Consider the following 22,515-nt stretch of genomic DNA (forward strand, 5'->3'; position numbering starts at 1 on the left):
TGGAAGAATACAATGTTGTGCAACAGCTTGATGAGATTTTATTAAGCACTACAGGTTGTGAATAGTGATAGTTGAGGGGATCTACAGTACACAGCAGGCAAAAGGATTTCTGCAGGCTCCAAAGCTTCACTCCTCATCAAACCCTTTCTGTTGTAGCCGGGGAAATTGGAAAGAAAGAAAAAGAGAAACAGCTGTAAGGTCTTCAGATTAGTATAGCTTTAGACTAATATAAACTGAAGCATTGCTATTGACCTAACACGTACTTGTACTAATACTTGAAGAGCAGAGCAGAATACAAGTGAAATACAGCCAACAGAAGGCAGCATGTGTCAGGGTCAGATGCTGTGCACCTGCTACAGAGTGCATGCTTCAAACCTTGGAGCCAGCATCACGGCTTTTGGCGCGCAGCTTGTTGACCTGAGTCTCAGCAATGTCAGCTCTCTCATTAGCCTCATCCAGCTCATGCTGCAGCTTGCGGAACTTGCCAAGATGAACATTTGCCTGTTCCTCCTGTTTAGGTTAAATAAAATAAATATAATTACATAGAGACAGTGGAAGAAGCTAAATGAAGACCTCACATCACACATTTCCACACTTACAGCCTCCTCAGCAGCTCTCTTGTAGGCTTTAACTTTCAGCTGCAGCTTATCTACCAGATCTTGGAGTCGAGAAATATTCTTGCAGTCCTCGTCAGTCTGTAGAAACAAGACACAAACTTAATTTCTTTAAATAGAACTTTAACCACACATGCAGATTAATGAAACTAGCTACATTCTACAAACCTGATAGGTAAGTTCCTTGATACGGCGCTCATATTTACGGACGCCCTTCACAGCCTCACTGCTTTTCTTCTGCTCCATTTCCACCTCATTTTCCAGCTCCCTCACCTGGTCAGGGACAATATTTTTAGATAACTTTCCTAATAATTTCACATCTACATCACTGCTGACCAAAAATAACACAAATCACAAACGTAAAAGAAATACTCACCCTGGCTTCAAGCTTCTGCACCTGCTTCTTGCCTCCTTTCATGGCGATCTGTTCAGCTTCATCCAGACGGTGCTGCAAGTCTTTAATGGTTTGCTCCATGTTCTTCTTCATACGCTCCAGGTGAGCGCTGGTGTCCTGCTCTTTCTTCAGCTCCTCTGCCATCATGGCAGCATCAGTAATGGCCTTCTTGGCCTTTTCCTCAGCATTTCTGCACTCCTGCACTGCTTCCTCCACTTCAGTTTGAAGCTGGGATGTATCAGCCTCCAGCTTCTTCTTGTGATTTATCAGGCTGGTGTTCTTTTATTATAAAGTTAAGGCAATTACATTATACAATGTACTAAAGCGCAACATTTAAAAAAATAATACAAATTTTAAGTGTAGTATCTGCCATACCTGTGAGTGCAGTAGCTGCACCCTCTCACTAACATCCAGCAGCTCTTGCTCAGCAAGTTTGCGACCTCTCTCAGTTTGCTCGAGAGCAGACCTGAGCTCCTCCACTTCAGCCTGAAGCAGGTTGTTGCGTCTCTCAACAATGGCAATGTTTTCCTTCATATCATCATTGATTCGAAGAGAGTCATCAAGCTGGAGCTGAGCATCCTGGAAAATTTTTCAATGCCTCCGGTTACAAAGATACCATAGTAGTGATGCTAGCAAAAATGAAAGGTAAATCCCCTTTTTTACCTTCAGATGTGCATGCACAGATTTAAGTTGTTTCTGGGCCTCAGCCGCCTGCCTGTTAGCCTGGCTAAGCTGGATCTCCATCTCATTGAGGTCTCCCTCCATCTTCTTCTTCAAACGGAGGGCCTCATTTCTGCTGCGAGTCTCAGCCTCAAGAGAGCTCTGCAGGGTGTCGATCGTCCTCTGCAGATTCCTTTTGCACTGTTCCATCTCTTCATCTTTCTCAGCTATTTTACGCTCCATATCTGCCTTAATCTGAGTGAATTCAAGCTGGGCTCTCAGAATCTTGCCCTCCTCATGCTCAAGAGAACCCTAAGATAGACATCAGAGATTGTCAAACCATATACATTTCCAACTATTCCCCAAATTAGAGCTTCACTTTGAAACTATACATTCACAGTACATACGTGAGAAACTGAGGATTTGAGATTTTAGTTTTACCTCTGCTTCCTCTAGGGCAGAACGAATCTCATTCTTTTCCTGCTCCAGTTGCTTACGGACCTTCTCCAACTCATGAACGGTTTTTCCTCCCTCACCAAGTTGCTCAGTGAGGTCAGAAATCTCCTCTGTGTATGAAAGTAGTATGTATTCAATTGGCTTTTTTGGCTCCTGCAGTGTGAATGTAATGACTGCTAAGACACATTCACTGATATATTACCCTGAAGATTCTTGTTCTCTCTCTTCAGGGTCTCCAGTTGGTCTAGAGATTCTTCATAGGAGTTTTTCAATTTGAAGAGCTCAGTGCTCAAAGACCTGGCTTCCTTCTGAGAGCTCTCCAACTCACACTGACACTCCTCATATTTCTGTTTCCACTCAGACAGGACCTAAATATTGAGATAAAAGTTTCAAGTTTAAATTGTCACGGCTCGGCCATGATTCCAGGTTTTCTTGACGTTCTCCTGTGTCACTTCCCTGTCTCCTCCTCTCCCGCTTGTCTGTGTCTGTGTGTGCGTGTGTGTGTGTGTGTTGTGGGCGTGGCTACCTCGCCTGGCACCTGGTTTGGCTCCACACCTGACTCCAATCAGCTCATCAACTCTCAGCTTAAATACTCCGGCTATGCAACCACTTATTGCCAGATTGTCCTTTTATACTCAGTGGACTCTGGTGCCAGGGTCAGTGCCCAGCCATGTCCTACACATGCCATCTCAGCTCATCTTTCTCCATTGCACCTACCTGCCTCAGCCGTCCTCAGCCCAGTCAAACCCCTCCATCTGATCATTATTGATTCATTAAAACATTTTACTTACTACGACCTCTGTCTCTGTGTCTGCTTCTGGGTCCGCCATAAAGAAAATGTAACGTTAAATCACCATATTGAGCTCTCTACAGTTTAGAAAATGTGTTTGAATTTACTCTTATTAGCTACGTGATGCTAAGTGGGTAGTTATGAATGTTATGAATGGACAGCATTCCCAATTTATCTTCCACATGAGGTAAGGAAACACCCCAAATAAAAATATAAAACTCGATTTGATTCATTCTAATTAGGGTTTTTGATGATTAGAAAATACTGATATACTTTGTCAAAGTTTCTTTGCTTCTTGTCCAGAGCAGCAGCAGCAGCATTAGACCTCTCCACATCCACCATGAGATCTTCGATCTCATTCTGCAGCCTGTGTTTGGTCTTCTCCAGAGATGAACATTTAGCATTCACTGCTTCAACAGCCTCCTCAGCCTCCTGCAGACGCTGAGCCAGCTTCTTTCTGAAAATTAAAAACAAGTCTTATCCAATGGTGCTTAAGTGTTCTTTTTATTTTTGGGGCATATTCGAGTACAGGAAATTAAGGAGAGAAAGATGGAGAACGACACAGCTGGATTGTAACTGGAGACGTTGCAATTCATATACTGCATATAAAACAACATATCGGGGCAAGCTGCCTGAGCCTCCTACAGCTTTCTAAATAAACATGATTTTTCATGAATCAGGCAAGCTGCCTGAGCATCCTACAGCTTTCCAAATAAACATGATTGTTCATGAATCATTTCAAATGCTTAGCTCCCTGGCCACTATGGCTAACTGCAGTGGGATCTACACCCAGGTCAACTTGACGACATATTCTTCCAAGCATGCTGGTTTGTTGACCTGTGTGGTTGACTGTACCGCTCACTGTGGTTATACTATCTTGTATAAGTGTCAAACACTTCATTTCCTGCATTCTAGTGAATTTTTATGCACTGATTTGTACCTTTTCTGCATTAATTTATGGTGAAAAAGTCTATTTATGTCAAGGGAAAAACTAAATTCAGGCGCCAGGTGACAATTCAAAATATAATGGAATATAGTAAGGCTCTCAGGCATTCTGTATTGCTTTGAGATATCTGTTCTCCTGTAGATCAACTTTTCTCATTTAATCTAATCCCTGCTGAGTCAACACACATGTAGGCATGATTTACTCTCTGTCCTCTTTTGTGTGTTTTGTTTGGGGAAATAACCTCTTTAAATGTGCATGTGGCACCTATTCACCTCAATGATAAATTAATTTTGATTTAGTTATAAACACCTGGACTTGTTTCAGAAAGATTTCTGCTCACATTCAAAACATAGCCCACATCTTTGTGTTTTGGGATGATTTTTAGAAATCGTGTACATCTCAACTATGTTATTGAAGCTAACTGAAAATGTTTTCTAATCTTAGATTGCACCAAAATGCCACATGTTCACGTTGACATCTATTATTTTACACTCATATCTGAGTGATCTCTAAGTCATATGAATTTATAGGCTATATGCAAATTCCAGTTGATGAAATCAAATTCAATTTTCCCCCGCTGTCACATGCTGCCGTTCTTTTGACTGTCTTTTGACAGCTGCTGCGTAGCTAATGCTAAATTAACTTGTCTGCTGCTAGCTTAGCTAGCTAGCAACATTAGTTACTAGCAAACAACACTTCTAAAAGTAAACTCTAAAAAAAATTACAGAGTAGCCTATTAGCTGCTATCACAACTCACAACTTATTTGGTTTTTAGACTTTTTGAGAAAAAAAATGTCTTAATATCAGACCTCCTTTCCGTTTTATGGCAGATTGCAACCATTCCATTTATGAGTTGCGTTCTAGTGGTTTGTCAAAATAAAAGTCCTCTGCCACTTTCATGTTTTTATTGGGGGGACAAATGCACATGCTTTAAATACTGAGGGGAACGTGTCCTCGAAATCTATCTTTGGGCTCTTGGTTGGTACCAATGATCTTCTGAGCAGTTTTAATCACCCGGTGCACCACTCTGCAAGATTGTTGATTTCCTCCAGATACGAAGTCTCATCGTTGTTTGTAATCCGGCCGATGATGGTGGTGTCATCTACAACAGAGTTGTCTCCATGTTGGAAGTGTTAAAATCAACAAGCAACATTCTGGTATAGGTGTTGTTGTTCTCAAGGTATGTGAAGACTGATTGGAGGGCAGTGGAAATGCCATCCTTTGTGGATCTGTTGGTTCTGAAAGCAAACTGGTGAGGGTCCAAGCTGGCTGGGATGTTGTTCTTTATGTGCTGGAGAACCAGTTTCTCAAAGCACTTCATCAGAATGGGGGTGAGAGCCACAGGGCGGTAGTCATTTAGACTAGACACTGTAGACTTTTTAGGTAAAGGGATGATGGTGGCTGTCTTGAAGCAGGTGGGAACAATCTCCTGTGACAGTGATATGTTAAAAATGTCAGTAATAACATCAACTAGCCAATTGGCGCATGTTCTTTGAACACGGCCAGGGATGTTATCAGGCCCAGCAGCTTTACTTATATTCACTCTCAGCAGCATTCTTCTCACATCTGCTGTAGATACTGACAATAGCCGGTCTTCTGGAGGCGGAGTAGACTTTACAGCTGACTCTTTGTTGGGGAGTTCAAAACAAAGCATAAAATGTTTTTAGCTCATCTGGTAGCGTGGCCTCACACATGATAGCGACGCTTCTGCTTTTGTAGCATTTGATGTTTTTGATAGCCTGCCACATATCTTTGGTGTTGTTGGTGTTGAGGTCTCTCTCCAGTCTCTCCTGATGTCTCAGCTTTGCCTCCTTGATGCCACCTATCAGTCTTGCTCTGGGAGTGTTGTAAGCTTCCTTGTCTCTTGACCGAAAAGCAGCTTTTTTGGCTCTGAGTAGAGCCCTCACCTCTCCATTCATCCAGGCTTTCTGGTTGGGGAATGATTTTAGTGTCTTTATGATCACCACATCATCAACACCTTTGCTGATGTATGATGTCACTGATAATGTATATTCCTCAAGGCTGGTTCTCCTGGGTGGTGGCATCTCTGAACATAAGCCAGTCTGTGCACTCAAAACAGTCCTGTAGAGCTGCTGTAGCTTCATCTGTCCACACTTTAACTACTTTTACTGATGGTTTGACCCTTTTTATCAGCTAGGTGTAAGTAGGCAGGAGAAGCAGGGAAATATAGTCTGATTGACGAAAATGGGGGCCAGAAATGTTTGTGTACACATGGTCCAGTGTATTTGTTCCCCTGGTGGGGATGTGGACACACTGGTGGAATTTAGGTAAAATAGTTCTGAGGTCTGTTTGATTAAAATCATCAGCTACAATAAAACACCATTTGGTTGTTCTGTCATGTGACTGCTGATGACCTCATACAGTTTCTGAAGTGCGTTTTTTGAATTTGTATCTGGAGGAATGTAAACAGCAGCAACAAAAACACTGGTTAATTCTCTGGGCAGATAATATGGTCGACATCTTAACAATAAAAATTCCACATCTGGGGAACAATGTCCATCCACTTTAACTGCGTTTGAGCACCAAGCATCATTGATATAAACACAGAGACCGCCTTTTCTCTTCTTACCGGAGTCTTGTGTTCTGTCAGCATGGAACAAGCTCTGCCCGTCGAGTGCGATAGCTTCATCCAGGATGTTGTGATGCAGCCAGGTCTCAGTAGAGATGAGGGCACAGCAGTCTCAGATTTCCTGTTTCTGAGTTAGCCTGAGTCTTATTTCATCCATTTTATTTTCCTGCAACCGGACATTAGCCAGGAGTAGACTGGGTAGTGGAATAGCTTTAGGTCAGACCTGGGTTTAGCTCTTATGCCACCACTCTTTCCTCTCTTCCTGTTTCGGTCACACCGCTTGTGGTGACGTTTGGCCTGGCTGGTCTGGTTTTCAGGCCGGGAGATGCCGTGAGCAGTGATTGTCTCAAGGTCCACTGCACTTAATCCAATCCCTGCACTTCCTTTTCCGATGTTAACGAGTGTATTACTGTCATAAGTAATACGTGCTTCAGTAATGAAGGTGAGAAAATAACAAATTAAAACAAAAATGTAGCGAAGTTTGAGGGAGCTACTTGCCGCCACATCTACATGCACAGCCATTGCCATGGTATCTAATACTAGTATCTGTTTATACATTTTACTTGATCCACTGTGAATGGTAGCCGAGAGAAGAACCCAGCAAGTTGCCCCGGATGTAGATCCCCATGCAGTTAGCTCAAATGGCCCGTTCCATTCAGCTACTTTCTGTGTTTACTTTCGGTTGGACTTAGAGACGTTTGAAGAGGTTCATGTTAAAGAGGCTCGCGCAGCTTGCCCCAATATACATTGTTTTGCGCAAGTACACATTTCTTTGAATCTCTTCAATAGAGGTGGCAAGTGCAAAGTTAGCATGACCCATAGAGTCACAATGGCCACATTTATGGGAACACACCAGATTGAAATGTACCTGAATTTTCCTTTAAGTGTTCTTCTCTTGATGTCTTTATGTTACATCACATTTTAGATTCATGTTCTTATATGAACTGGACTCACTTGGCCTCCTCGAGTTCCTCAGTCCTCTGGATAGCATCAGTTTCGTACTTAGTTCTCCACTGAGCCACCTCAGAGTTGGCCTTGGACATGCTGCGCTGCAGTTCAGCCTTGGCCTCCTGCTCCTCCTCATACTGCTCCCTGAGCAGGTCACAGTCATGACGAGCAGACTGCACTGCATGGGCTAATGCATTCTTGGCCTGGATCAATATTGATAATACTGTATGGGTATTTGTCTTGGACATGCAACTATTTTTGAGACATAAAGATCAATACATTTTGCCAATTTCATACCTTTATTTCCTCCTCTAGTTGTCTTTTTAGATCTTCAAGTTGTTGATTGTAGGAATTCTTTCCTCTGGTCAGCTGAGAAATAAGTGATTCTTTCTCCTCCAGCTGTCTTGAAAGCTCATCTAAAGAGGCAAAGGTTAGGTTTTAGAATTTTATTGTTACATTAAACAAGTGCATTATTTCAAGTTAAAAGAGTATAACACTGTTCACCGTTCTCAGCTTGAAGCTTGGCTTTCTGGGTAGTGAAGTCATTAAGGGATCTCTGATATTCATCACACTTGTTCCTGTATTCATTCATTTGATCCTCCAAAGTTCTGCAGGTCTTCTCCAAGTTAGTCTTCAAAAGAAATATGCCATAGTTCACAGGCATTTTTTACTACTGTTCTAATACTATGGGTAATATTTAAAGCAAGTGGACTAAATATGTCCACCTGTCTAGACATTTATTCACTACTTTGTACTCACAATTCCAGCTAAGAGGAACAGAATATTTTATGTTAAATTTAGCTTGTCTCCTCCACCTAGCCTAATAGGAACAACAAATTTAAGGTGGAGATGTTCATGTTCACAGTTTACTGATGTTGCATCACTTCTAGGTATTAAACAGTCATTCAAATAACTACCAGGTTGTCAGTTAGTTCCAGCAGTGTGGAAATTGGCCTAGAGCATCTTCATGCACACATACCTTAGATTTAACTACTTGTTCCATACTGGAAACCACATCATCCAGCTCCAGTCTGAGCTCACTCTTCTCCTTCTCCAGTTTCTGCTTGACTCGCTGCAGGTTGTCAATTTGCTCTCCCAGGTCAGCAGCACTGTCAGCTTGTTTCTTCCTGAGTGTGGCAGCAGTGGCTTCATGCTGCAGAGTGGCCTCTTCGAGGTCTCTGCGGAGTTTCTGGAACTCAGCCTCCCTCTTCTTGTTCATCTCAATCTGGGCAGCTGTTGCTCCACCAGCCTCCTCCAGCCTCTCACTGATCTCCTCCAGCTCTCTGGCCAAGTCTGCTCTCTGCTTCTCCACCTTGCCTCGGGCAGCTCGCTCTGCTTCAAGCTCTTCCTCCAGTTCCTCTACACGAGCCTTGTGTCAGAACATGTTTAAATGTAGCAATATTTTGGAAAAATGTTAATATTTAATTTAAAAACCACTAGTGCACATTTTTACCTGCAGCTCTTTCAGCTTCTTCTGGAGTTGAATCATTATGGCCTGTTCATCTTCAATTTTGCCGTTCAGCTGGTTGATCTCAAAGTCTTTCCTGCAACATTTTGTTAAATCAGTGTTAGGTAATTAAAACTGTGTACACAATATTACATGGTCATACTGAATGAACAATGTTATGATGAATTTGTACTTCTTTAGGCGCTCCTCCAGCTGTTGCTTGTCATTTTCTAAATCCATTACAATCTCCTGGGTCAACTTTAAGTCTCCCTCCAGCTTTCTCTTAGCTCTCTCAAGGTCCATTCGAACCTTCTTCTCTTGCTCAAGAGATCCTTCAAGCTTATTGCAAATACATGTGATTACAACATTTGTGAATTGTTTTATTATTAATACTTACAATCTTATTTACATAGTACAATTCTGATATGGATTCTTACATCATCCACTTGCTGCTCCAGCTTAGCCTTGGCCTTGGTCAGAGTGTTGACTTTGTCTTCTTCACTCTGCAGATCATCCAGTGTTTGCTGATGAGCTTCCTGTAAGGCTTTCTTTTCCTTGGTCAACTTAGCAATGATTTCATCCAGAGCTGCCATCTCCTCAGTCAGGTTCTTTACCTATGAACCATGAAAAGATGAATCACTGTATGCCTTATTAAGGTGCTGATCTGTGCGGAAGCGAATGGTTAAGTTAGATGTCATACCTTGTTCTCAGTGGCGTGCTTCTCTTTCTCCACTTTAGCCAGAGTTAACTCTAAGTCATCAATGTCTTTCTTCAGCTCAGAACACTCATCCTCCAGCTTCCTCTTCTTAGCAGTCAGTTCAGCATTCATCTCCTCCTCATCCTCGAGCCTTTCTGTCAGCTCTTTAGCTTTTGCCTCCAGTTGAATTTTGTTTTTGATCAGCCCCTCACATCTTTCCTCTGCATCACAGAGATTATCTTGCTCCTGACAAACATTTAATCTCATGAGCACATACCTTAATCACATGTTCAAAGGAAAATGTCAGTGTAGTGCCATTATTACCGCTTGAACTTGGAGCTGCAGGTCATTCTTCTCTTGAAGAAGAGTGACCATTTTCTCCTCTAGTTCCTTTCTACGAGCTTCAGACTTTGAGTAAGCCTCTTTCAATTTGAGGAATTCTTCTTTCATATTGGCCATCTCTTTTTCTGCCTCAGCAGATCTCAACAGAGGTTTGATCTTGAAGAACAGCTTCATCCAGGGCCAATTCTTGACCCCCATGAATGAACGGACATTCCATTGGATCACTAATAATGCATCTCTAAAATATTTTTAAAATAAAATAGAAGGCATTAGTTAAATATACAAATCACAAACCAATAATCTTTGAATCTTTAATGACCAATATCAGCTGGACACAAGAGATACCTGCGTTCCACCATCTTCTGATACTCAATACGAGACAAAAGACCACGGGATCTGGCTTGAATAGCCGTGATGATTTTGGAGAGACGCTCGTCTCTCATCTCCTCAAGCAGACCCAGCAATCCAGCCTTGAAGAACACCTAATAACACCAATGGGTATTTAACTTTTTTGCCATTTTTTCATCTCCTACTGGAATGTTTCACTTTTCCCAGTGTCAGAACAACTTCAGATGATACCTTAGTGTGTCCAAACTTGTACTGATTATGATCAATATCCAGTGACCCAAGAAGTTTCTCAGCTCCCTTCCTGCTGTCAATGAACTGACCATCAGGGATGGCAGCGGGATTCAGGATGCGATATCTGAAAAACAAAAAGAAAAAACATCTTGGAGAATAATATTTAACTTCTGTTTGGAATTATACAGTATCTGACTTAAATTAAACAATACCTCTGTTTGAAATCTCCGTAAAGGATCCTGTTGGGGAAGCCCTTTCTGCAGATCCTGATGCCTTCCAGCACACCGTTACAGCGCAGCTGGTGCATAACCAGAGGATTCTCCATGGCCCCAGGAGTCTTTGTCTCATTGGGGATGATGCAGCGTACAAAGTGAGGGTGAGTAGACCTCAAGTTGGTCATCAGCTTGTTCAGGTTCTCCTTTTAATATAGTGACGCATACATTTATAAATACTGGCTGTTAAAGCATTGAGCATCATACGAAATACCATATTCCAGGATAAAAAAAAATATACAATCATATACAATACCCTATGAAGAGCGGACACAGTCTGAAATGATGATCCCTTCTTCTTCTTCTCTTTTTTTCCTTCAGTACCATCGACCATAGCTGTTCAGAAAAAACTGTGTAACCTTAGAGCTAGACAAAAGAAACAACATTATAATCTCCAAAAAGATATTGACGCCACGGTACCTGAATCAGCTCCAGCATAATTTGCAAAGAGGATAGCTAATAGCTTCATAGTAGATTTCTGATACAGTCCAACAACAGTCTCATTAAGGGGATCCTTGTTCTTCACCAGCCAGTTGTTGATATTATAATCAACAGTTCCAGCATAGTGCATCAGGGCAAAATGGGCCTCTGGTTTCCCTTTGACAACTCTGGGCTTCTGGAAGTTGGCAGATTTCCCCAGATGGTTGTCATAGAGCTTAGCTTTAAAGGTGGCATCAGAGGCTTTGGGGAACATGCACTCCTCTTCAAGGATGGACATGATTCCCATGGGCTGAGGAGACAAAAATATAAGTAATTTTGTAAAAAAAAAAAAAAAGACCACTTTTTTTATTCATTTTTATTCATGAACATGTAAGTACCCCAGTATCTCACCTTTTCAATCAGGTCAATGCAGGCCTGCAAGTCCATACCAAAATCAATGAAAGTCCATTCAATGCCCTCTTTCTTGTACTCTTCCTGCTCCAGCACAAACATGTGGTGGTTGAAAAACTGTTGCAGTTTTTCATTGGTGAAGTTGATGCACAGCTGCTCAAAGGTGTTGAACTACAAAGAGAAAAAATTTAAGATTGTGCATCCATTTCATGTAGACAGAGGGCTGGTTTATTGTGTGCTAATAAGATCACTTACATCAAATATCTCAAATCCAGCGATGTCCAGTACACCAATGAAGTACTGGCGAGGTTGCCTGGTCTCCAGGGACTGGTTGATTCTCATTACCATCCACAGGAACATCTTTTCATAAACAGCCTTCGATAGAGCTCCAACAGCATAGTTCACCTGTAGAACAGGCAATATATGTAATATCAACCATACAAATGAATAAAACTGAATTGCATTTTTTTCATGCAACCTTTCAGCCTCTGCAGAAGTAGTCGTATAGAAAACATAATGTGTTCCTGTATTGGGTATAGAACCTTTGTGTATAACCAAGATTTAAGTTGACTTTTTTTGCTTCTTACCTGAGCAATATTTTGTCCCTTCGTGACCCACTCATTTCCCACTTTGACTCTTGGGTGACAAAGACCTTTGATCAGGTCAGCAGAGTTGAGGCCCATCAGGTACGCTACTTTGTCAGCATCTGAAGAAGGAAAGTGAATGCTACTATTTAGGCCATTGTCCCTCTTTGTTGATTCTGAGCCAACTACTGAACAAACGGAGTTTCTCTAACCTTCAGTGCCATCAGCCTCTGCCTGCTCCTCTCGCTGCTTCTGCTTGAACTTCATGTTGCCATGGTGCATGATGGCACCAGTCAGCTTGTACACCGAATTCTTTTCCTCTTGAGTAAAGCCCAACACATCAAAGGCATTCTATGGAGGACCACATGATAACGTTATGGTCGTTCACACATACAGACTCAAAAGCCAGGAGAGCAATAGACTGCTATTCATTGTGAATGGGATCTGGCATTGCAGCCCAGCGCCTCCCACTGAGCTACAGAGAATCCAAAGGCACCCAGTGGCACTACAGGGTTGTGTCTAGATGGTAACCCTAGACTTCACTCTGCACGTGCTAGCAATCACAGATATATATATATATATAATATAGGGGTGGCTGTGGCTTAGTGGTAGAGCAGTTCGTCCACCAACTGGAAGGTCAGTGGTTTGATCCCGGCTTCCCTCAGAGAGATGTATACAGTGGTGTAAAGCTTACCTTATACACCTTTGGGTGAAGAAAAGCTCAATTCTTTACGTGCTAAATGTAGTATTTATTACAGTATGTAATATAGTAATATAATGCAAAATGTACGGTAGGGAATCATTATATTGCAGGAGGCTGTATCACGATATGTTACTGGATTACTTATCACTTACCCTACTCTTGCGAGAGTTTTGTAAATCTAGAGTTACCATCTAGACACAACCTCACTATGGATAGTATGGAAATACCCTGTAGTGGTTGTCTGACGCAATGCGAGTGACAACCAGACGAGAGCCAATCATTCATTTTAATGAAGCACAGAGTTGTTTACTACTCTGCTCTATTAGAAAGATAACTTTCCAGAGTTGTAAAATCCTGTCTGTGAGTATTATAAACTGTTGTGCAGTGTTTTGGCGTCTGATAACTCTTTAAACTCAGTAATCTGGACTTCCTGGATCGTATTTCATTGTCTCACCAGTATCTTAAAACACACCCCCCCAACCAACACAGCCTCCTGTGTTGTTTTAACACAGGGCTGTTTTTGATCCAAATCCCGTGTAACTCATTTAGTCATTATGATTAGAGTTTAAAGTAACATTGTAAAAAGAGGATTGAGTGAAAGCCTTACATCTGTTGCCATCAGTTCCTCTGCATCATCAATGGAGGCCACTTGGGTTTCCCCTTGAGAGATGAAGGCGTAGTCATAGGGATTATTTGTGATCAACAGCATCTCTGGAGGACACAGAGGCAGGGTGAGACAAGATCTTACAGATGGACACACAATTGCAATAAAAAGCCAATGGCAGCCATGTTTTGTTTTGTTTTATTTTAGATGACTGCCACTGAGACACAAATGTACCACAGCCATGTACTAACCCAGGATTTCAGGCTTCTTGTTGGACAGGATCTGGTAGAAAATGTGGTAATCTCTCTCAGCCTTGAGCTGGAAGACCACACGAGACTTTTCTAGAAGGTCTGACAAGTGACAAATACAAGAGTGAAAAAACTGCCATGTGTAAAATCTATTACTATGTTATAAAACACAAATTATATTAACATTATTATTTTATGTAGGATAGGGGTGTTTGAGCTTACATGTTTCAATATCAGCAGAAGCTAACTTTCCCCTGGCATCAAAATGAATGCGGATGAATTTACCCTGAAAGAATAAAGTTTGTATTTATAAAGAAACCTTGATATCTGCTACTGCCACGGATTGTGTTTTGTGAGCACAATTCAGTCACACAAAGATTAGACACTCACAAATCTGGAGGAGTTGTCATTCCTGATGGTCTTGGCATTACCAAAGGCCTCCAGAGCAGGGTTAGCCTGGATAATTTGATCCTCCAGGGTACCCTGTCAAAGAGGAACATTGCATATGCTCAATCTGTAATTCATGTTTAAAGATACACAAAGATAATTTAGCAGCCTCTGGTGGCGTCAAGTGATATGTTTTCAGTTTTTCAGACTTTGAAAATTAAAAACTCCAAATTAAAAGGGGAAATCTGAAAGCCATTGTTGTTGTTGTGATTTTTGTCACGTTTTGTCACCAGTGCACAGACAAGATTTAAGTGTCCCTTTACACCAGGAATTTAATTGGGCAAGTAAGGCAAATCTATTCTATTTCAATTAAAGGAGGTAAGAGTTGGTGGTGACATCTTTTTGTTGTACCTATGTAATTTGTAATTTTAGCCAGTTTAAGACTCCCCAGAACCCCTCCAACAACTCACACATTTGACAGAGCTTATTATTTACCTTGTCTTTGGCATTGGGGTCTTTCTTTATGCCTCCAGCTGCAATACTTGCAAAATACTGGATGACTCGCTTTGTGTTGACAGTCTTTCCTGCACCAGATTCTCCACTGTAATTGCAAAGTCAATGATCAATACAGTGGCATAATGTAGAATAGCATATAGTGTCATGGATGCTTTTCCAGTACAGTATAGGATATTACGTACGTGATCAGAATTGACTGGTTTTCGCGGTCTACAAAAACAAGCAGAGAGTACAATTTTGTTAGTATCAAGATTCAGCATTGTTAAATGTAACAAAAGTTCCCTAAAACATTATCTGTCTTATTAGTTTTTACCTGCCAGCATGTACTGGTAGGCATTATCAGAGATGGAGAAAATATGAGGAGGAGCTTCACTCCTCTTCTTTCCTCTATAGGCAACGACCACTTCTTGGTTGTAGACTGGCAGCCCCTTGTAGGGGTTGACAGTCACACAAAAGAGCCCAGAGTAGGTCTGAGATTCACAGAAAAAGTATTACTGTTTTAACATCAACCATGTGCCATTTATAAATGAAAAAAAAATGGGATATTTAGGTGAGTTCAGGTTTCAGATGAACTATTCTCTCATTCCTGATAGAGATTCCTGTACTTGTGACTTTCAGTCCATTATTTTGTTTTTGTTCACATCTTAAAGAGAAAACTAGTGCCAATAGAACAATATTTATTTTAAAAATAGGTGCAAAATTAACCATGAACACATTGATTGTAAAAGTACTGTTCTATCTTATCCAGATTCAGCACAAGGCTTATTCAACACAGTTTGGGTTTGTGGAACCAAACTTTTATGAACCATGCTTTAAGTGGTGCAGTACAGTTTATTGACAAATCTTGTTTATTGGATTGTAGTTTACTCACATAGATCATCCATGCTGCATAACGTTCTTTGAGGTTAAACAGCACAGCTGGTTCATGGAGGAAGGTCAACATGGCCATGTCCTCGATCTTGTCAAACTTTGGAGGATTCTGTTGCAGAACCTGACACTCTTTGACAGTCACTGTCTAATGAAAATGAATGCAATTTTCTGATTAATATGTAATGGTCACATACATTTAAGCTGGAAATGTTATTTTTATGAGTAAAAACATTGAGACAGTTTCTGTTATTTTTGTTACCTGCATGTGCTACCCTATTATCGTCAACATTGCTTGTGTAACATTGCAAAGCATGCCACACATTGCTATTGCCAGATGGCAGCAATGCCTTATTTCATCACTCAGCTGCTCACTGTAGTGACTGGAGACCCTTTAATTGCAGTAGTAGCCTACTCAGGCTCTCATTTGAACTTGTATTTACATTCACTAAAGGGTAGATGCTTTAAATCACACATAGATTTACACTCAGATTAACACTTGCTCCCAGACAAGGGCTCCCACGTAGACTCACACTCAAACTTACATATAATATGTTTTCTGTACTGCTCTAAGTGACCCTGGTGACTGGAGTGACCCAGTTAATCAAAATGACTAAATGCATTTTTCTACTTTTCTGGGGACAGATTGGTTTCAAGTGCACTGATGAATGAAGTGGAGCAGTCTCTGGATTTGACAGTTCTTATTTTTGGTATGCTAGGTAGGTTAAGGCAAATCTTTTTCATTGTGAATTAATTGTGAATTAATTCGCACAGATTTGTCTGACATAGTATGATGTAACTTTTATCTCTACCAATTTACAAACTCTGTCCACAGCCTGCCTTGTACCTCTGGTTGTCCCCAGATTATTGCTGTATTTCAGCATTGTGCTTACACTTATTTTTATACAAGCTGATATGTTAAGCTTAAGCTTCAGGTTGATAGTAATTTTATCATTGCAGCTATGATTAGACCATATGTGTTGTTAATAATATAAACTAAATGTCTAAATGGTAAAATGTAATCACTGACCTTCCCATGCTGCGTCTCTACAGTGGCCTTGTCTCCATCTCGGCTGATGATGGTTGCCTTCACAAACTCTTCCACTGGATCCGGAACAAAGCATTCCTTCTTTATGTCGAAAGGACGTGTAGACGCCTCCATACGCTCCTTGTCCGATTTCCTCAGGTATGGGGCAGCCGCCCCAAACACAGACATCTCTGCATCCCCCATGGCTGCACTAATGTACATATAGTTAAAGTGATCACTCTTTCTGTAGCATTTGGATTTGAACTATTTAGAAATCCATCTTTGTTTTCTACAGAAGAACATAGTCATATTATATCAGTCTTTAACTCATGTATAATATGAATTTCTATGAAAGAATTAGGAAAGGAGAATTTACCGGTGGGTTCAACTCGGATGACAGGTGAGCTCAGACTTCAGAGTATAAGTCAGTGATCCACCTGAAGTGGGCAGAAAAAATGTAGGATATTTTAAGGTTATTGTAAAATTTCTGAATTACTGTAGCTTACTCACATCAGCATTTGTGGAAATAACAGGTGTCTTGTTTTTCTTTCTAGTATTTTGGATAAATTGTTTAACCTAGTTAGTTCAAATGTTCAAATATACAGTATCTGACAAAGATATTTTAATTTGGTGTGGCATACACCTTGTTAAGCATGTACAGTATGTCACTCTTGTGCTATGTTTCAAATTTTAAAAAGTGTACCTTCCCATCTCTATTTTGTTAAATGAGATCATATTCAAATATATTTACCTTTAGTTTAGACAATGGAAAAATACAGTATCAAAACAGCATGAATACAAAATACAACCAGTTGTGCAGACTTACAAAGGCCAGGTGAAGAGGAAGCAGCTGCTAGACCTGCAGGGAAGGCAGGGATCAAATATATAACCATAACCCTGCCTTACAAGGCCAAGGGCACCACCCTGACCTGCTAACTAACACACACACACACACACACACACACATCAACAGGTACACTACTCCCACACATACCCCTTTAGCCTCACACCCACACACTGTGGTAATCGCCATCACTTTCATCACGTATGACAGGGCTCTCTGATGTCTGGCCGCCCTCTCTACTCACATCCAAATAATGTGATTTTTTGGGAGCAGCGCCAGGAACTTTCTCCTGCATAACTTGTCAGTGACTCACCCATGCATAGCCTCTCTATCTCTAATTCTACCACACTTTTTTCTCTCATCTCGTGCTAAATTCTTTTTCCAAGTGAGGACTGGTCATGGACAGAAACCAGATTCTATTTATTGCCTATGAGGAGGAGAAAAGAGAGGCAGAGTATAGTAAGACATTTGAACTAATTTGACTATATTAACAAAATGAAATAAAATTATTATTAATAAATGAAACAATCAAAGGGTTGTGCAGAACCCCTTTTTTAATATTTCAACTTTCTGGGAGATCTGCCAGTCGAGTGTGTCCTAAGTCATCTTACAGTCAGTTGTGCATGGGACAGTACACCTCCATAACTATGCACAGAATAATAACAATGGCCCATTCCAAAGTAGGGGAGCAGTGATTCAACACCACAATTCTTGCTAAGACCACAAGGCTCCTGACCCTCCCAAGAGAGTGACCCCATACCCTGTGGAGAAACCTCACTGAGGCCAGTTGTATACTAGCAGACAAATGAAGATCCCTTTTCTTTCTCTGCCACCATGAACTGTATTTTTACCCTGATTTGGGATCACCAAGATACTTGAACACCTCATTTCTAGAGGGGGTGATTGGTAGGAAAAGCCTATCTCATCTAACTCTGAGTGGGGTGTTCTTATTGGACATCTGTCCTGGTCATGGACTGTCCATAACAAACACCTTGTGTGATGATATGTTTATCTGGTAAGAACACCTAAGACCTTAGATTGGTGATCAACTTGTGCGGCTGTGTGTCTTGGACACTCGGTAATGGGAGGAGCAAAGTTGTTATCTGACACATCAGGTGGTGCTCAGTTAACAACTTCTAAATGACACATTAAACACAAAGGCTGAACTGGGAACATCTGACTGAGGCTCTGTCTGAAAGTTCGGCAACTTCAACCTCTTACTGGATTTTGGAGACATGCAGTCTCACTGGACCTTATTCAAAGCCTCCATTGTGTAGCCAAAAGTTGGTGGCAGTCATGTCTGTCGTGGGGGAAATCCTAAAAACCACTGGTGGAGCAGTGAGTTAAAGCAGTGGAAAAAGCTGTCACGGATCAGGTTGTGGACAGAAACAGTTTTTGGAATCTCCCAAACCTGGCCATAAAATCCTTTGTGGAAGAGGTGGATTCAAGGTGAAAGACGTACTCCAGCTGATTTCCAAGTCTCTGGTTCAGGAGGAGCAATGCAGATGCCAATCCTTGTCATGGAACAGTGGATAGGGGTCAAAGGAGTTTGCCCATGCAGTTGCACATGTATTTTGTGGGCTATAAGGCTTGGTGATCTGTGGCGAGGATATAGGGTGCTGGGGCCACTGACACAAACCACCCAGCCCTTGTATAACTGGATGAGAGCTGTTCTCTGCAATAAGTCAAGCGCATCATTGGGCTCCACCACGGTTGAGCCTTAACATCAGTTCTGTTTGTGATTTTCATAGACAGAATCTGTTGTCAGTGGAATGTGTCTAGTCTGGTGATCTCAGCATTACATCTGTGATGATTAGAATTTTGCTGGCCTTATCGGACTGTGACCTACCACACACAGGGCTTACCTATATAGACAGACAACCATTCACACTCACATTTACACCTACATGCTTTGTGTTGTGGGTCACTGAAAATGTACTCTTTATGCAATTCATGTGTATTCTGTACTGTTTTGCTACACTACAGCCACATGGAGCATAGCCAAGAGCAGAGCCACCCTGTCAAGGTGTTGTGTATATGTCTATTTGAAGTAATAGTCAAATTAAAGTTTAGTCCTTAAAACAGATAAAGTAATTATTGTAGGTGATTTCAACATTCATGTGGACATTGAAAATGCTAGCCTTAGTACTGATTTGATTGGCTTTTGTCAGAGTGTACATAAACCCACTTACTGTTTTAACCACACTCTCAGCCTTGTTCTGGTATATGGCATTGAAATTGAACATTTAATAGTCTTTCCACAGAATCCTTCATTATCAGACCATTATTTAATAACTTTTGAAGTCCTATTACTGGACTACACACCATTAGGCAAAAACTCCTACTCTAGATGTCTGTCTGATAGTGCTGTAGCTAAATTTAAGGAAGCGATTCCATCTGCATTTAATTTGTTGCTATGTCTCAATATAACAGAGGACTATGCTAATTTCAGCCCCTCCTAAATTGACCATCTTGTTGATAGTGCTGCAGGCTCACTGCGAACGACACTCAATTCTATTGCCTGTCTAAAAAAGAAGATAATAAACAAAGAAGGTTTGCTCCATGGTATAACGCCCAAACCCACAAATTAAAGCAAATGTGACGCACACAAAACGTGCAGTCACATTTTATGTTATTTTATAATTGGACTATGTCTATTTGCACTTATAAGTAGCTCCTTTGCTGATAAAATGCACTAAATCCTTATTGAATTGATTTATTAATATGCTTTTGTTTAATCACGAGGTATTCTTGCGTCTTGGGGTGCACCACAAGGGGGCAGTGTAGTGAGCCAGTGGCGGGTCTCCCAGCCAGGCCCTTCTTGATACGTATTGTGCTGCTCTCTTTCATACGATGAAGCGAGGATGTACAGAACCGAAGCTCACTGCTTGTTGTCTCTTATTTTCCTGTATATTCAGGGTTTTCTTCTGTGCGGGTCTGCCCCCTAGACCGCACCCGTAACACAAACGTCATAAAAACATGAAAGGAAATGGCGTTCCAACAATCTGGAAGAATCTCGTTTAGCCTGGCAAGATAGTCTTAAAACATATAGGAAAGCCCTCCGTAATGCCAGAGCAGCTGCTACTCATCATTAATAGAGGAAAATAAAAACAACCCCAGGTTTCTTTTCAGAATGGTAGCCAGGCTGACAGAGAGTCAGAGCTCTCGAGCCATGTTTTCCTACAGCCCTCAGTAGTAACGACTTCATGAGCTTCTTTAATGTTAAAATTTTAACTATTAGAGAAAAAATTCATCATGTCCTGCCCTACCCAATGATACCTCTCAATAAAGCCAAATGAAACTAACCAGTTAGATAAACTTCAAGCATGCCTTAAGGACATATAGACCTGGTTGACCTGCAATTTTCTGATGTTAAACTCTGACACAACTGAAGTTATTGCACTTGGCCCCAAACACCTCGGAGACACATTATCTAAAGATATAGTTGCTCTGAGATGGCATTGCCCTGTCCTCCAGCATCACAGGAAGGAACCTCTGCGTTATCGTTGATCAGTATTTATCCTTTAACTCCCACATGAAACAAACTTCAAGGACTGCCTTGTTTCACCTAGGTAACATTGCAAAAATCAGGCACAACCTGTCTCAAAATCCATCCATCCATCCATTTTCTACCGCTTGGTCCCGTTAGGGGTCGCGGGTGACTGGAGCCTATCCCAGTGACTTTGGGCCTTAGGCAGGGTACACCCTGGACAGTGGCCAACTCGTCGCAGGGCTAACACAGACACAGACAAGGACAGACAACCATTCACTCTCACATTCATTCAATACGGGCAATTTAGAGTTATCAATTAACCTACACATGCATGTCTTTGGACGGTGGGAGGAAGCCGGAGAACCCGGAGAGAACCCACGGTAACACGGGGAGGACATGCAGACTCCACCCAGAGAGATTGTGTGATGTTGGTCTGGTCCGGGAATCGAACCCACGATCTCCTTATTGGGAGGCAGGAGCATTAGCCGCTCTGCCACCGTGCACCCCCTGTCTCAAAATGATGCCGAAAAACTAGTCCATGCATTTTTTACTTCTAAACTGGATTATTGCAATTCCTTATTATCAGGCTGCCCAAATAAGTCCCTTAAGATTCTCCAGTTGATCCAGAATGCTGCGGCAGGTGTACTGACAAGAACTAGGAAAAAAGATCATATTTCTCCAATATTAGCTTCTCTGCACTGGCTCCCTATAAAATTCAGAATATAATTTAAAATCCTTTTCCTCACCCACCAACTCTTAATGGTCTGGCACCATCATATCTTAAAGAGCTCATAATACCTTATTAACCCACTAGAACACTGTGCTCCCAGAATGCAGGGTTAGTTGTGGTTCCTGGAGTCTCCAAAAGTAGAATGGAAACCAGAGCCTTCAGTTATCAAGCTCCTCTCCTGTGGAATCAGGAGTTTGGGTTCGGGAGGCAGATAACATCTCCACATTTAAGAGTAGGCTTAAGACTTTCCTCTTTGATGAACTTTATAGTTAGGGCTGGCTCAGGTGAGTCCTGAACCATCCCTTAGTTATGCTGCTATAGGCCTAGACTACCAGGAGACTTCCGATGATTCACTGAGCTCCTCTCTCCTCCTCTCCACCTGTATGCATTTTATCCCATTAATGCTTGTTACTAACTCGACATTTTCTCTCTCCCATAGTTTTGTCCTTTCTTGTCTCTCTCCCTTCTCTCCCTCTGTCGTTTTAAGCAGGTATTTCTGCCTCTGGAGCTGCAAAGTCTGGATCTGTGATTGTGGGCCACCTGCTGCCCCCGTGGTCCTGCTCGACAACTGCTACTACAATTGTTATTATTAGTCTTATTACTATTATTAATGCAACTACAAGGGGGCACAAGCCAGTTTCTTCTTGTGCCAGTCCCAAGTCTGGTTAAATGCAGAGGGTTGTGTCAGGAAGGGCATCCGACATAAAACACATGCCAAATTAAAAATGCGAATCGTGACAAACACTTGACAATGATCGGTCGGGGCCCGGGTTAACAACGACCACTACTGGTGCTGTTGACCTACAGGGTACCGGTGGAAATTGGACTACTGTTGGTCGAAGACAAAGAAGGAGAGGAGGAAGGTGTGTTCGTAGGCAGAGAGAGAAGAGGAAAGCTAAGAATGGAGGACTGACAGTAGGGACTTTGAATGTTGGGACTATGACAG

At 41.6% G+C, this 22,515-nt stretch overlaps 2 protein-coding genes across 3 annotated transcripts in view; one reads left to right on the forward strand and one right to left on the reverse strand.

The window, feature by feature from the left end:
• Positions 1-22,515, forward strand: part of LOC122887519 — a 51,249-nt gene that overhangs the window by 7,929 nt on the left and 20,805 nt on the right. The window lies entirely within an intron of this gene.
• LOC122887517 (myosin-7-like) lies at positions 19-17,424 on the reverse strand. 2 transcript variants are annotated; one of them, XR_006380561.1, is made up of 39 exons: positions 17,329-17,424; positions 16,879-16,939; positions 16,506-16,713; positions 15,480-15,623; positions 14,922-15,078; positions 14,791-14,818; positions 14,588-14,693; positions 14,096-14,188; positions 13,928-13,991; positions 13,709-13,807; positions 13,461-13,564; positions 12,363-12,501; positions 12,154-12,272; positions 11,822-11,971; positions 11,567-11,737; positions 11,156-11,465; positions 10,992-11,071; positions 10,676-10,881; positions 10,464-10,587; positions 10,230-10,366; positions 9,867-10,122; positions 9,546-9,788; positions 9,283-9,459; positions 9,039-9,184; positions 8,852-8,942; positions 8,378-8,767; positions 7,903-8,029; positions 7,696-7,814; positions 7,405-7,601; positions 3,188-3,371; positions 2,327-2,492; positions 2,110-2,234; positions 1,672-1,980; positions 1,384-1,587; positions 991-1,287; positions 783-887; positions 600-695; positions 264-510; positions 19-147 (listed from the first exon to the last, which is right to left on the reverse strand). XR_006380561.1 is itself a non-coding variant. In XM_044220817.1 (39 exons), exons 3-39 carry the CDS (start codon positions 16,704-16,706, stop codon positions 127-129), a joined length of 5,820 nt encoding a protein of 1,939 aa, XP_044076752.1. In that variant the 5' UTR covers positions 16,707-16,713; positions 16,879-16,939; positions 17,329-17,424; the 3' UTR covers positions 19-126. The 2 variants fall into 2 exon arrangements, 1 of the variants encoding a protein (XP_044076752.1); XM_044220817.1 differs by having other exon boundaries at positions 376-510.

Source organism: Siniperca chuatsi, linkage group LG13 (assembly GCF_020085105.1).
Source record: "Siniperca chuatsi isolate FFG_IHB_CAS linkage group LG13, ASM2008510v1, whole genome shotgun sequence".
NCBI lineage: Eukaryota > Metazoa > Chordata > Actinopteri > Centrarchiformes > Sinipercidae > Siniperca > Siniperca chuatsi.